Source organism: Euleptes europaea, chromosome 8 (assembly GCF_029931775.1).
Source record: "Euleptes europaea isolate rEulEur1 chromosome 8, rEulEur1.hap1, whole genome shotgun sequence".
Taxonomy (NCBI): domain Eukaryota; kingdom Metazoa; phylum Chordata; class Lepidosauria; order Squamata; family Sphaerodactylidae; genus Euleptes; species Euleptes europaea.
In genome coordinates, this window is record NC_079319.1 from 27,484,549 (window position 1) to 27,497,552 (window position 13,004).

Consider the following 13,004-nt stretch of genomic DNA (forward strand, 5'->3'; position numbering starts at 1 on the left):
AATGAAAGGGGCTAGAGACTAATTTCTCCCCCCCCATAGGACCAAAGGGGGGGCAGGACAATTTTAGGGGTGTGTGTATGCGCGTGTCACTTTTGCATCCGTGCCATTCTGTGATCCTCCCTATGGATTTCATACTTCGTTTTTCAAAATAAAAAAAGATTTTCTGGTATACATACCTAATACTAAGTCCAGTTCACTTTTTAATAAGAGTCACAGCATGTTCACACAGCAGCAAGCTAAATGGGACACCCCATTTCCAAGTATGTGTGCAAAGAATTGTATCCTGAGAGAATCAGCCAAAATTCATTTAATTAATAATCACATGGGGTCTGAAATACCCCCCCCCATGAAACCCCTATATAAACTTGCACAACCACATTTCACACTGCACTCACAAAGGCAATATGTAACTTGCTTTTCTAGACATAGTGGGAAAATATGGATACCTGCCTCTTTTCTCATGTAGCTGGCAGATCGATTGGGATTGGGTAATTTTGAGCACTGAAGCAAGCAGAAGGGAAGGGAAAGCTACTGTCAGGCCTCTGCTGCTAGCAGGGGTAAAGGCTCTTGACATGAGCAGGCCAGCCTCTGGCTACACACCAAGTCCTTGGTTTCCATGCCTCTAAACTCTGTGTACAGTTTCACTCTTCCTTTCCCCCACAGCTGCGAAGATGTTTAGTCTGCCTGTCCTGGGAATGGCTTATCTCGGGGATGTTTGGCCGTGTTTACCATAGTAGCCTGTAATGCTTTTAAACATGTAACCTGCCAATGTTTCGTCATTAACAGCCTCACCTGCCTCTAGGCAGTCAGTCCTTTCATCTGTCTTATCGCTCCTAATAAAGTATTACTGCTTCAGGAATACCTGCCTGGATGTGTTTGCTTATAAGATGCTAGGGACAGACGCCTGATCCTGACAGCTACATCCCACCCAACCCTCATTCTTTCGATCAAAGTGACAACATCCCATCGCTGTTTTTCTATTTTTAGGAAATCAGGGAACTGCCACATGCATATCTTGTGTAATGTTTTGTTTGGAAACCCTGTTATAGGAGACTGCGCCTACCGCAATTTCCAGTCATTGTACTCCGATCTTTGTTCACAGTGACTGATCAATCAAATAGATTTTTGGCTGCAGTTCTTTTAATAGCCTTTATAACACAATGAATAGAAGCCACTCGTAATGCAATTGCTTCCACTGCAGTGCGGTGGCTAGCAACTGAGCATTTAACACACAGGACAGAGAGAATGCAGAATTCAGAACAGAGATTCCTCATTGGTTGGTGTGAGACCCATTTTTGCTAATGTTGAAGAGGATGTTTAATAGATGACTAGAGTCAGCATGGTACAATGGTTAGAGTGCTGGGCTAGGAACTGGGATGCCTGGGTTCAGATCTCCACTGTGCCTTAAAATTCACCGATGACCTTGGTCCAGTTTCTCTCAGCCTCACAGGACTCTTGTGAAGATAAAATGGGGAAGGAGGAACCATGTGAACCACTCGGAGCTCTTCAGAGAAATGGCGGAATAAAAATAAACTAGATCACGGGTGTCAAACTCAATTGTTACGAGGGCTGAATATGACATAAATGTCACTTGGTCGGGCTGGGCCGAGCCATGCCTTGCCGGCCCAGATTGTGAAGGGGGGGTGGCTGCCTCATCTGGCTCGCAGGTAGGGTTGCCAGGTCCCTCTTTGCCACCTGTTGAGATAAATAGCCAAAAGCAGACATGGCATCACCCTTTTCAAGAGCTTGACTTCAGGTCAGCTATACCAGCCAATAGTAGCGATAAAAGGTACTGTGCTATGTAAGTTCTGTTTATACTTGCTGGCGAGGCTACAGAATGAAAGGCAGCAATGACTGAATCCACAGATGCCGCTTGAAAGCCCCCCCCTTTTTTGCTTTTCTCCTGCTGTTCTCCTACATGTGTCAGGGGAAAAGGCAGTTACTTCTAAACGCGCTCGTGCCATATTTCCGAAACAAGTGATGGCCATGCAGAAAGGATTTACAACTGCGTTTCAACTTTCCTGCACTTTCTAATGAATGTATTATTCCCCTCTTAACAGCCCTTGGGTAGGAAGGAGGTTTTTTTCTCTTCTTTGGCAGCAAGAGAGCTATTCACTACCTTCCACTCATATAGAGCAATTATTTATACCTGTATAGTACCAGCAACTCTAACCCTCCCCCTCAAAGATACAACTAATGGCATTTATCTGGAAACAATGGTCTCAAACAGGTGCTGCTTGCTGGCAGGCAATTCGTAGGATATTTATTACTCAAGAAGCAGCATAAACAAAACCTGCCATGCTGCAGCCAGGTTGTTGGAAACTTGGCTTGGGTGCTGCGTCGTAGCACCACACTACAGAGAGCTCATGAAAAGGGCTTTTTAAGATGCTGCATCTTTGGGGCAGCCTTTTTATATTGTTCTCAAACTTTTGGCAAATGTGCTGAAATAAATGGAGTCCACTGAAGTAAATGGTGGTGACATCCAGAGCTGACCCCATTGGTGTGGTCATGGTTCAATTCTCTAATCCCGACCTCTTCCCCAATACATACATATTCTGCATTTTTAAAACTAAGATTAAACTAAGTAATTAGAACACATGCTTTATATTTTTGACATGCACTACTGTTACAACTGATCTCCAGCCGATAGAGATCAGTTCACCTGGAAAAAATGGCCACTTTGGCAACTGGACTTTATGGCATTGAAGTCCCTCCCCAAACCCCGCCCTATTCAGGCTCCGCCCCCCAAAACCTCCTGCTGGTGGCAAAGAGGGACCTGGCAACCCTGTAACTGACCCAAAGGCAGTTTTTCTCCAATGTCTCACTACAGAAGCTCAAGTGTAGCCAGATGAGATATGAGAGATTCATAGTTGGTCTCTGGGTTCCCTGGTCTGGGTTGGGAAAAACCTGGAGATTTTGGGGATGGAGCCTGGGGAAGGCACAGTTTGGGGAGGGGCCTGAGCAGGGTATGTTGCCATACAGTCCACCCTCCAAAGCAGCCATTTTCTCCAGGCCAACTGATCTGTCAGATGGAGGTCAATTGTAATGCTGGGAGATCCCCAGGCCCCACCTGGAAGATGGCAACCTTAGTCTTTATATGTAGTTTTCTCACATAGCTGCAGCTGGAGAAGGAGGGAGGTTGTCTTCCCACCCCAAGCTGTTTCCCTGGAAAAAATTAGCTTCCACCAAATTTCTCTCCTTCAGGGTCTTAAAGCTTTTGAGAGAACTCCAGGCTTCACCTTGAGGTAACTTTACGTAGTCAGACATATAGGTTGGACTTTAGGAAAGTAAAGTTTAACAAGCTTAAACTTATGCTGGGTAGAATTCCATGGTCAGCAGTACCTAAGGAGAAGGGAGTTCAAGAAGGGTGGGAGTTTCTTAAAGATGTATACTGAAGACACAATCATAAACCATTCCTATGAGTAGGAAAAATGGGAGGAGGCACAAAGCAATAAGTCAACAAACCTCAAAATATATACAACTAAAAACACAAAAACGAAAATCGAGCTTTATTCATCCATGATTCCCCCTTCCTTTTGTTTTCAATTCTATAACCAACGCATGTTCTACACACCAGTCCTGCAGCTTGGAGACTCGATCATTAGGGTTGCCAAGTCCCTCTTCGCCACCAGTGGGAGGTTTTTGGGGTGGAGCCTGAGGAGGGTGTGGTTTGGGGAGGGGAGGGACTTCAATACCATAGAGTCCAGTTGCCAAAGCAGCCATTTTCCTCCAGGTGAACTGATCTCTATCGGCTGGAGATCAGTTGTAATAGCAGGAGATCTCCACCTAGTACCTGGAGGTTGCAATCCAAAGAAAAGTACCTCCGTGCTATTACCATAAGGTTAGAAAAAACTGCACAGGAGTCTCCAAGTACAAAAGTATCAAGTTACTTATTAGTGTTTAAACATATAACATCTACAAAACACAGTGGGATACACAGACAAAAATCCTAGAAAATATATACAACATATACACATAAGGTTTAATGCAGTCTCTATGCAAATCAATTGTTAGGTGTTAAGGTCTTCTGGGTATATATCTCTTAGGTAATCTTCAACAAGTCCATGAATGGTACAAAGTTCCGCAAAAAGAAGCCTTTTTTCTTGGGGAAACGATGGGGGACGGCCGTTTCAAATTCTTTTCTTCAGCCCCATTCCAATATTAAGTATAGCATTCATTGTAGTTGCTAATATAGCAATATAAATCCCAAATCACCATTTTATAAAAATTCATACTTACAAAGTTCCATTTTCAGTTATGAAGAAATCAATTATGTATCACACACAGTATTCAGTTCCCCGTAGGATACTCTTCAAAGTGTTGCCGAATAGTTGAATTGCCCTTTGCTATGCTTAATATAAATCAAGTGTGAGTCAAAAGCACTGTAAGCATCTCTCCGTTCAAATTACCGTATGCCGCCTACTATAAGAGCTACCTTATTCTGAACTAATCATATATAACAGGAAAAATCATTTTCTAAGTTCAGGCCGTTGGGTTTTACTGTATCGAAAAGATGTATAAAGAATGTCTCTTTCTGTCTTAAGTGACTGTCTCTGGAAAAGACAGTCATGCTAGGAAACGTTGAGGGCAGCAGGAAAAGAGGAAGACCCAACAAGAGATGGATGGACTCAATAAAGGAAGCCACAGCCTTCAATTTGCAAGATCTGAGCAAGGCTGTCAAAAACAGGACATTTTGGAGGACTTTCATTCATAGGGTCGCCATGAGTCAAAAGCAACTTGACGGCACTTAACACACACAGTAAACCTTAGAGTGGATGTGTTGAGGGTAAATACAAAAAATAACCCTTATACAAGGGCAATTTGCCAGACTCAATGCTACCATTCTGTGAGGCAACTCATTCATTTTGTATAGTTTCTGGATCATCCCATAGCAGCGTTCATGACATGTTTCCTTCCCTTCCTCTTACCGTGTATTAACACCACTCTTACCTGCAGATGGCAGCCTTCTTTCTTTCCATCTTTTTATGTTAGTGCATGAGATGTATACCAAAAAAAGCTGATACAAAACATGGGAGATGTTAGAACTAATAGGCTCAGGTGTATGACAGTGGTGTTGATAGCAAAGCAATATATCCTGTTCAACAGCTTTAGGTTGGCTGTAGCAAGCCCAGGCCCGCAGAGCAGCAAGTGTAAAAGTTATAATTCTCACCAAAGCTGCAGGAATGGCTAGAGATAAGCCAGTGCCAAAAAAAGGAAGGAAGTGAACCACACATGAAGCTGCCTTATACTAAATCAGCCCATCACAGTCCGTCAAGGGAAGTATTATGCACTCAGGCAGGCAGCAGCTCTCCAGGGTCTCAGGCAGAGGTCTTTCACATCACCTACTGCCTGGTCCTTTTAACTGGAGAAGCCGGAGGTTGAACCTCCTGGGACCTTCTGCATGCACAGCAGAAGATTTCCCACTGAGCCACAGCCCCTCCCCCCAAGAATCTACTTTTCTTGGTAAGCACAGACTATTTGCCATTGTAAAACCTGATGAGCTAGGCAGATTTACCCAGCCCACTGCAGCTCCAAAATAGGTTACCATTGGGACACCAAGTTTATTGATCAGGTCCTAATCCTCTGCATTAGGGGTCTTTGTTTATGCATGTCCACACTTTCCTCCGCACTACTGACACAATGCCTGTGGTTACTGTAACAGGTTTGGGGCTGGGTTACTTTTGCACTAGGACAGGGGGTGTAAACAAAAAGTTACTCAACTTTTTGTAGCTAATGCCCAGTCTTCACTAGGCTTGCCAGGTCCCTCTTCGCCACCGGCGGAAGGTTTTTGGGCTGGAGCCTGAGGGGGGCGGGGTTTGGGGAGAGACTTCACCCATTTTCTCCAGGAAAACTGATCTCTATCGACTGGAGATCAGTTGTAATAGCAGGAGATCTGCAGCCACCACCTGGAGGTTGTCTGTATTATAAAACAGAAATTTATTATGAATTATAGGAATATTAATATTTAAGAAGTAGCCGGTTGAAGAAGCAGCCTCGTGGCAGTGAAAATGCGGGAGTACATCCGGACGGGGTTCCCATAATCTTTTCTTATGTTTCATCATACTATTCCTGAAAAAGTTTCAAAAAGACATTTATACCTTTTGAGAAAGAAAATCATACTTACCGGAATCATTGTAGCCTCATATCTTGCTACATTTTGTTGTTCTTTGTCTTTTTTGTTCTGTGTTGCATTGTAACCTTTACTTGTCACTGTTGTTTGATATTTGCCAAGCACTGTATGCATGTTTTGTACTTGACAATATATTTAGTTCATTTTTGAGAGCTTTGTACTATTCTTTAATACAGCTAATCTATATAGTACTAGTGCTTATTTTTGCTAGCTACCACCTGGAGGTTGGCAACCCTAATCCCCACAGAGCCACGCCTTACTCTTGGAGGAAGAGAGACAAAAGTCAGGAGTGGCTAAAAGGCCTTACCCCTGCCTGTGATAACAGCACATTTCACCACAAGCACAGCTCAGAGTAGGGTGAAATACCATCCCATTTCTTGGTCTGCAAAACGCAGTGCTTGCACATTCGCCGGGAGGATTCCACCCGCACTCGATCAGAGAAATTGACACAGCAGAATGTGGGCATACACAAAGCAGCAGCACAATGCGTGATTATACTGAGCGGTTAAGTTAAATCGACTCAGAGCGTGGAAGGGCAGATTCATTCCTATGGAAAGACAAACGCTAACAGGCAAGCTGAAGAAAGATCGAAACATGTTAATTTGGATCAACCACATGTCCTTGCCATCTCCAGCCCGGGAGGTTCCCTTTGGATCGTATGGGCAACTGCTGATACACACTGAGTAGTCTTCTCCAGCCTGGGAGATTGATTTCTTGATAGAATTGCACGCAGGACTTTCATTTCAATTTTGTTTCATTTGCATGCAGGACTCTGTTCTACAACCTTGTATCATTTATTATGCATTAATGTTGAGCTGTATCACCTTCTGGTGTTATTATACAGAAAGGTTTAGACAGACAGGTGTTTGAAAAATAGTTGTTTATTCAACTGCCAGGTAGTAGCAGGAGATCTCCTAATTCAACTGATCTCCAGCTGATAGAGATCAGTTCACCTGGAGAAAAATGGCAGCTTTGGCAATTGAACTCTACGGCATTGAAGTCCATGCCCTCCTTAGGCTCCGCCCCAAAAATCACCCGTCGGTGGCGAAGAGGGACCTGGCAACTCTACTTGCACTGCAAGCTAAACCAAACCTTGTGTATTTTGAAACAAAAGCATCCTACTAACTAAATTAGCTAGGCAGGGTGAAGATAAGGAAGCCCTATTTTGCTGAGGAAGACTAGAGTTTTAAACATAGGCCATTGCTTTACTAGTCCAACAAGTAGAACTGCGTTATGAGAGAAAGGAACGTGTGTCAGAGGCTTTTCAGTTCAGAGGCCTCTTACCAGACACTTCACAGATCCCAACCCTGCACATTAAATTTTGCTCCTATTCCGGCCCAGCCAACTAGCCCCTTACGGGGGATGAATTTTGATTTAAAGGTCTGAAAGCCTAGTGAGAAATGTGAACCAGATACTGGAAAATATCATGAGGTTTGCAGGAGAATCCATTTTAGAAGAATGGCGACTTGATTTAATGAACTTTGGAGGCTGGAGTTCGATCTTCATGTATACAAAGGGTAAGGATAGAATGTGAAGGCCTATAAAAATGTGTGTTCCACCCCTTTTTTGAGAACTCCCCCTCCCCTCCAATTTTTCCGAGGCACTGAAAAAAGCTCCCATGAAATAATTTCTCTTTGGAAAACATGGTCTTTAAAAGAATTTCACTCATTCCAAATATATAGCATGAAAAGTCTGAGGGCTTTCTCAATTTTTTAAGATGAAAAATGGGAGAAAATGGGAATCTGAAGGAATACTGAAGAAACTCCAATAAAATATTTTCTCTTTTAGAGAAAGTGAAATGCTTTTCAGGACAGTTTCACTCAAATGTACATCATGAAAGTATGCAGAAGGTCCCAGGTTCTGTCCCCAGCTTCTCCACTTTAAAGAATCTGGTAGCTGACAATGTAAAAAAAAAAAAACTTCTCAGACCTTGGAGAGCTGCTGCCAGTAAGAGTAGACAATACTGACCATTAGAAGAAGAAGAGTTGGTTTTTATATGCCGACTTTCTTTACCACTTCAGGAAGACTCAAACCAGCTTACAATCACCTTCCCCTCCCCATAACAGACACCCTGTGAGGTAGGTGGGGCTGAGAGAGCTCTAACAGAGCTGTGACTAGCCCAAGGTCGCCTATCTGGCTTCACATGCACAAGTTGGGAAACAAATCCAGCTCACCAGATTAGCATCCGACACTCATGTGGAGGAGTGGGGAATCAAACCAAGTTCTCCAGATCAGAGTCCACCGCTCCAAACCACCGCTCTTAACCACTACACCAAGCTGACTCTCTTTAAGATCTATGGACTAAGCATAAGGCAGCTTCACACATAGTTCTACACCAGGGGTCCCCAATGTTGTTGAGCCTGTAAGCACTTTTAAAAATTTGAGAACAGGCAACTGTGCTTCCAGAAAATGGCTGCTATTATGTACTGGGGCCAATCATAGCATGTTGGGTAGCTGCAAGCCAAGCTTCCTCCTACTACAGTCAGTTGTTTCTGGGAACTTTGCTTCAAAAGATGGGATGGCTCTTTGCTTTGGGAAAGAAGCAAATGGACATCAGAAAGCCTATTAGCATGGGATTGTGTTGTCAATGGGCACCATATTGGGGATCACTATTCTATACCAATCCAGTTTCAGCTCTCTTCAGTTTTGAGAGGTGCATATCTCACTTGCCTGAAGCACAGTCTTCTATTTTGCCCATCATTTCTGCATGAAGACAGATTTCAAACCAAGCAACTAATAAATGGATTTAAAACAGTTTAATACTTGTGGAAGACGTGAATGCAGCAGAAATAGAAAAGTCAAGGAGCAGAGCATCCACATAGCAGGTTGGTACAGAATCCATGTAAAGCAGCTCAAAATGATTCTACAGCAGTGATAATAATCATTTTCCTATGAAAACTGCTATGCTTTTTATAACAATTCATTCTTGATCACAGCAGAAGAACCAAGGACTAAAAGTTAAAATGAGGGATCTTGGCCTATAGATTCTCAAGAAATCTTAAATGGAGCCTAAGGCCGTTCATAATTACTCCTGCCACAAGCAAAACCACTGTGGGCAAATATTGTATGCCAGTGATTTCTCCCCACCATAATTTAATATGAACTTTCTACAAGCAATAGCTCTCTGTTGTGGAAGAGCAGAATTGGAGGTATTGTGCATCTGTCTTGTGCACAATGACAAGCCCTCATTAGATTCAGCTATGAGTTATTTAAATATACAGTAGACATATATGCAATATACAAGTTTAGAGCACTATTTTCATACATATATATATATAATTTTCTTTACAAAATGTTACAAGGTTTTTCTGCAAAGTATTCTATTTTTCATTCTGAACCATTTCTGCACTGTCAAGTAAGCCTGTCTTGAATCAAAATACCTCTTTAAATATATACAAAACAAGCAAACTTTCTTTTATAAAAAGCTAAAGGGTACTAAAGCCCTTTTTGTTTTATAAAAAAGTCAATTTATATGTGCACAAAATAAAGAAAAAAAGACGACATCCGTTTGGTTTAATATGCTGTTCTAACAAATTTTGTAGTGTCCTGATCTCCAGTCCTTATTCTTTTTGTGATGGGAAAATATATTAACATTCTCAGTACCCAGGCGTGGGGTGGGGGGGAACCTAGCCTTTCTTGTGCATTTGGCAGTTGTGCTCTTATGAGGTAACAGCTTAAACATCTTTAATGGCAAGCTTGCATAAGTGGAGTGAGTCAAGTGTGCATGCAATTGCTATTTTTTCCCTTAAAGACACAGGCAGATATCCACACCAGTGGCAAATTTTCTTGCACTAGACGGCTGCAGTCGGGAGTGTAGACAGAAGGAACTCCATTTTGGCTGTTTGACATTGTTCAGGAAGTCAGGAAGAATCTAGAAGAAAAAGAGTGTGTTTTTATATGCCGACTTTCTCTACCACTTAAGGGAGACTCAAACTGGCTTACAATCACCTTTCCTTCCCCACAACAGACACCCTGTGAGGTAGGTGGGGTTGAGAGAGCTCTAATAGAGCTGTGACTAGCCCAAAGTTACCCAGCTGGCTTTGTGTGTAGGAGTGGGGAAAGAAATCCAGTTCACCAGATTAGCCTCCATCGCTCATGAGGAGGAATGGGGTATCAAACCTGGTTCTCCAGATCAGACTCCACCGCTCCAAACCACCGCTTTTAACCACTACACCATGCTGGCTACAAGAAACATGAATGGAGCTGTACTACCTAGTAAACCAACATTGGTAGCCACCCTGTGCATATTGTTGTATGTCTAATGACTTATTTTCAGTCTTCCAGTTTCATATGTGAAGATGAATCAACTGTGGCAATGCATGGGGGAAACAGCATGAGCCAGCCCTTCCAGACACAGGAAATTGGTGGAGAAAGTAAGGAGAAGAAGTAGGCCTACTTATTCCCTCTTCTCTCTGGCTGCTCAGTGACAACTCAGCAAGCCCCGAGGCCTGGCACAGGCTACATGCATGCAATTTGGGTTGCCAAAGGCACCCAGGATAGGATCTCACTGATGCCTGTCTAGACACAGTAAAAAAAAAGAGAGAGAGAGAGGTGGTGGAATGGACCAAACCATTTCAGACTGCAGGTGAGAAGAGTCATATTAATGCTGTTTCGTTACATCCTTCATCTCTTAGAAGCTCCTTGATCCGTTGATCTTGAGCAGCGTAATTTTAAATCTAATGTTTGAGGGATATGAGGACTGAAATATATCTTGCCACCAACAATGTAGCCTTGGGATCCCTGTCACTTTATAAAAAAGGCATTATGTCAGACACAGAGGCATTAGATTTATATATTAAAAGGGGAGAGATATAACGTGATCTAAGTTCCTCATAAAAGCAGCATTCCAAAAGGGCATGAGCTAATGAATCAACAGAGCCAGAAGAGCAAGGTCAGGTCCTTTCTGGGTATGGTATGTTCAAAATTCTGCCCTGCATAACCATAGAGGGGTTAGCATTCAGCCTAGCTAAACAGAAGGCTCTAGAAAGACGAGTTGTCGTCAAATAATAAGTATAAGCGGGCAAGCTGCGTGGTGGTGGTATTCCGAAAAACTGAGATGAACAAATGCGGCGAGCACATAAAGTAGTGCTGTGTTTCATTACAAAGAAAACCCTCTGCAAATGCAAGATTAGCACATCAGGGGAAACAGTTCTAGCTTAGCTCTTCATTTGCTATGCCGGCTTGTTTTCCATGTTCAAGGAATTTATCAATGAAAGGGAACTGACTATAATCCCTCACCTGGAGTCAGAAGTGGCAAAGTCCATTTTCACCACCCCATTCTGCTGTATAGGTAAAGCAGGCCAGCGTGGCAAGAAAAAAAGATGGATGGAACTGGGCTAGGCTATTCCCTCACACCAGCTTTGCCCCCTCATCCCTTGACATGCCACTTCACGTGAAGGGGGCTAATGGAGTGATGCTCAGCACAGCAGATAATCCTGCCACCTATTATTAGCCATGGAAGCTGTTCCAAAGATCTACTGAATACCAGACGCAGAGACAAACTGGGGAGATCTGCTTCCTTAGAAACAACCTGCATGCATTTGCCTGACCATTGATGGAGACAGTGGCTGCATTCACAAGGGTACATTGAGGATAACCACAAAGAAGCAGAATTGAACAGCTGGGTCTGCACAGGATAAGGCAAGCAAGAGAGAGAGAAAAAGCGTGTGCGCATGGACACACAGCAATTAAGTGTGACTGAAGAACGGTATACTCCTATCTGGGATGGTCGTCCTCTTCCACTGAGTGCACAGCTTCGGGAGGGCCGCACATGGAGTGGTGAGGGAGGCAGGGGACACCCGCCTAGCCAGCCAGATCAGATGAATCAACCCTGGCGATCAACGGGGTGACAGAGGTCGCAGCCAGATTGCCCTCACATCCATGCACACACAGCAATTAACACTAAGCCGTGTCTCACCACTTAGAAATGGCAGCCTGGAGCGACCTCAGCTGCCAGTGCTGGCTTTAAACAACTGGAATAGGAACCTGAAGAAGTAACAGTGGGGAAAGGTCAGGGTGCAGATGTGCCGGGAGGATGGGCCAGGTGGCCTTGGCAGCTCTGGGCAAGATCATACAATTCAGGTAGCCCAATGTTGTGCAATTGCATATAAAGTTCAATGCCTAATGTTGGGCAATTGCAATTAGATTAAATCACAGTTTGGTTAATTTTAGTCTATTATAAACTATTTGGAAATTTTAATTAGGAATGTTTTTGGTTGAACTGCGATAATTTTTTACCTTTTGTATAAACGATACATGTGTTTTACTGGCTTATGCTGTATTAATAAATCTGAATCTGATCATACAGTTTGTTTTCATATTATGTCTGGGTTGGATCTGGAGGAACAGAAGTATTGGGGGGGGGGCTCTGTGATGACTCTTGGCAGCCCGTCCTGGGCAACTGGAGAAAGGGGAGGTAAGCACCCTCTTCCTGAACAGCCATTTGTAAGGTAGTGTGCAATTCTTGTGTTTTGAAGACTGTGTCAATCCTTACCTTTGTTAAGGAAGTCTAACTGCTCGGACCTTTAAAGACAAATCCATTCTTTGGGCACTGGCCTGGCCGACTCATCTGTGAGTACAGATCCATTCTTTGCTGCATACTACAAGGGCAATTAAACACAAGGTCACGAAGACAGCTGCAGTTAATGGCAATCTCGGCTTTCTAAACCATTTCTAGCTTAGCCCAAAAATGGTTAGGAAGCGCTTTTAAAGGGCATGCCTTGTGTATCACAGCCCCAGAGGACAAACGAATGCTGGTGGTGAAATAAATAAGCCACCTCTAAATAAGTTTCTGCAGAACATTTATGTTAAAAGTACAAGCTAGATTCAAGAGACACTTTTCACCAGTCATAAAAGGCTTTGCAATGCTTGATAG

The 13,004-nt window shown here is 43.3% G+C and overlaps 1 protein-coding gene across 4 annotated transcripts in view; it reads right to left on the reverse strand.

Moving 5' to 3' along the window:
* Positions 1–9,767: 9,767 nt before the first annotated feature.
* The window catches only part of ESRP1 (epithelial splicing regulatory protein 1), a 41,942-nt gene continuing 38,705 nt past the window's right edge, over positions 9,768–13,004 (reverse strand). For 2 of the 4 annotated variants that reach the window (XM_056854081.1, XM_056854079.1), the window contains exons 14-15: positions 12,624–12,729; positions 9,768–10,001 (exon numbers count right to left, since the gene is read on the reverse strand). In XM_056854081.1, coding sequence (XP_056710059.1) covers positions 12,639–12,729 — 91 coding nt within the window. In that variant the 3' untranslated portion in view covers positions 9,768–10,001; positions 12,624–12,638. Of the gene's footprint in view, positions 10,002–11,373; positions 11,413–12,623; positions 12,730–13,004 lie in introns of those variants that run through there. The other 2 variants (XM_056854080.1, XM_056854082.1) reach the window with 2 other exon arrangements.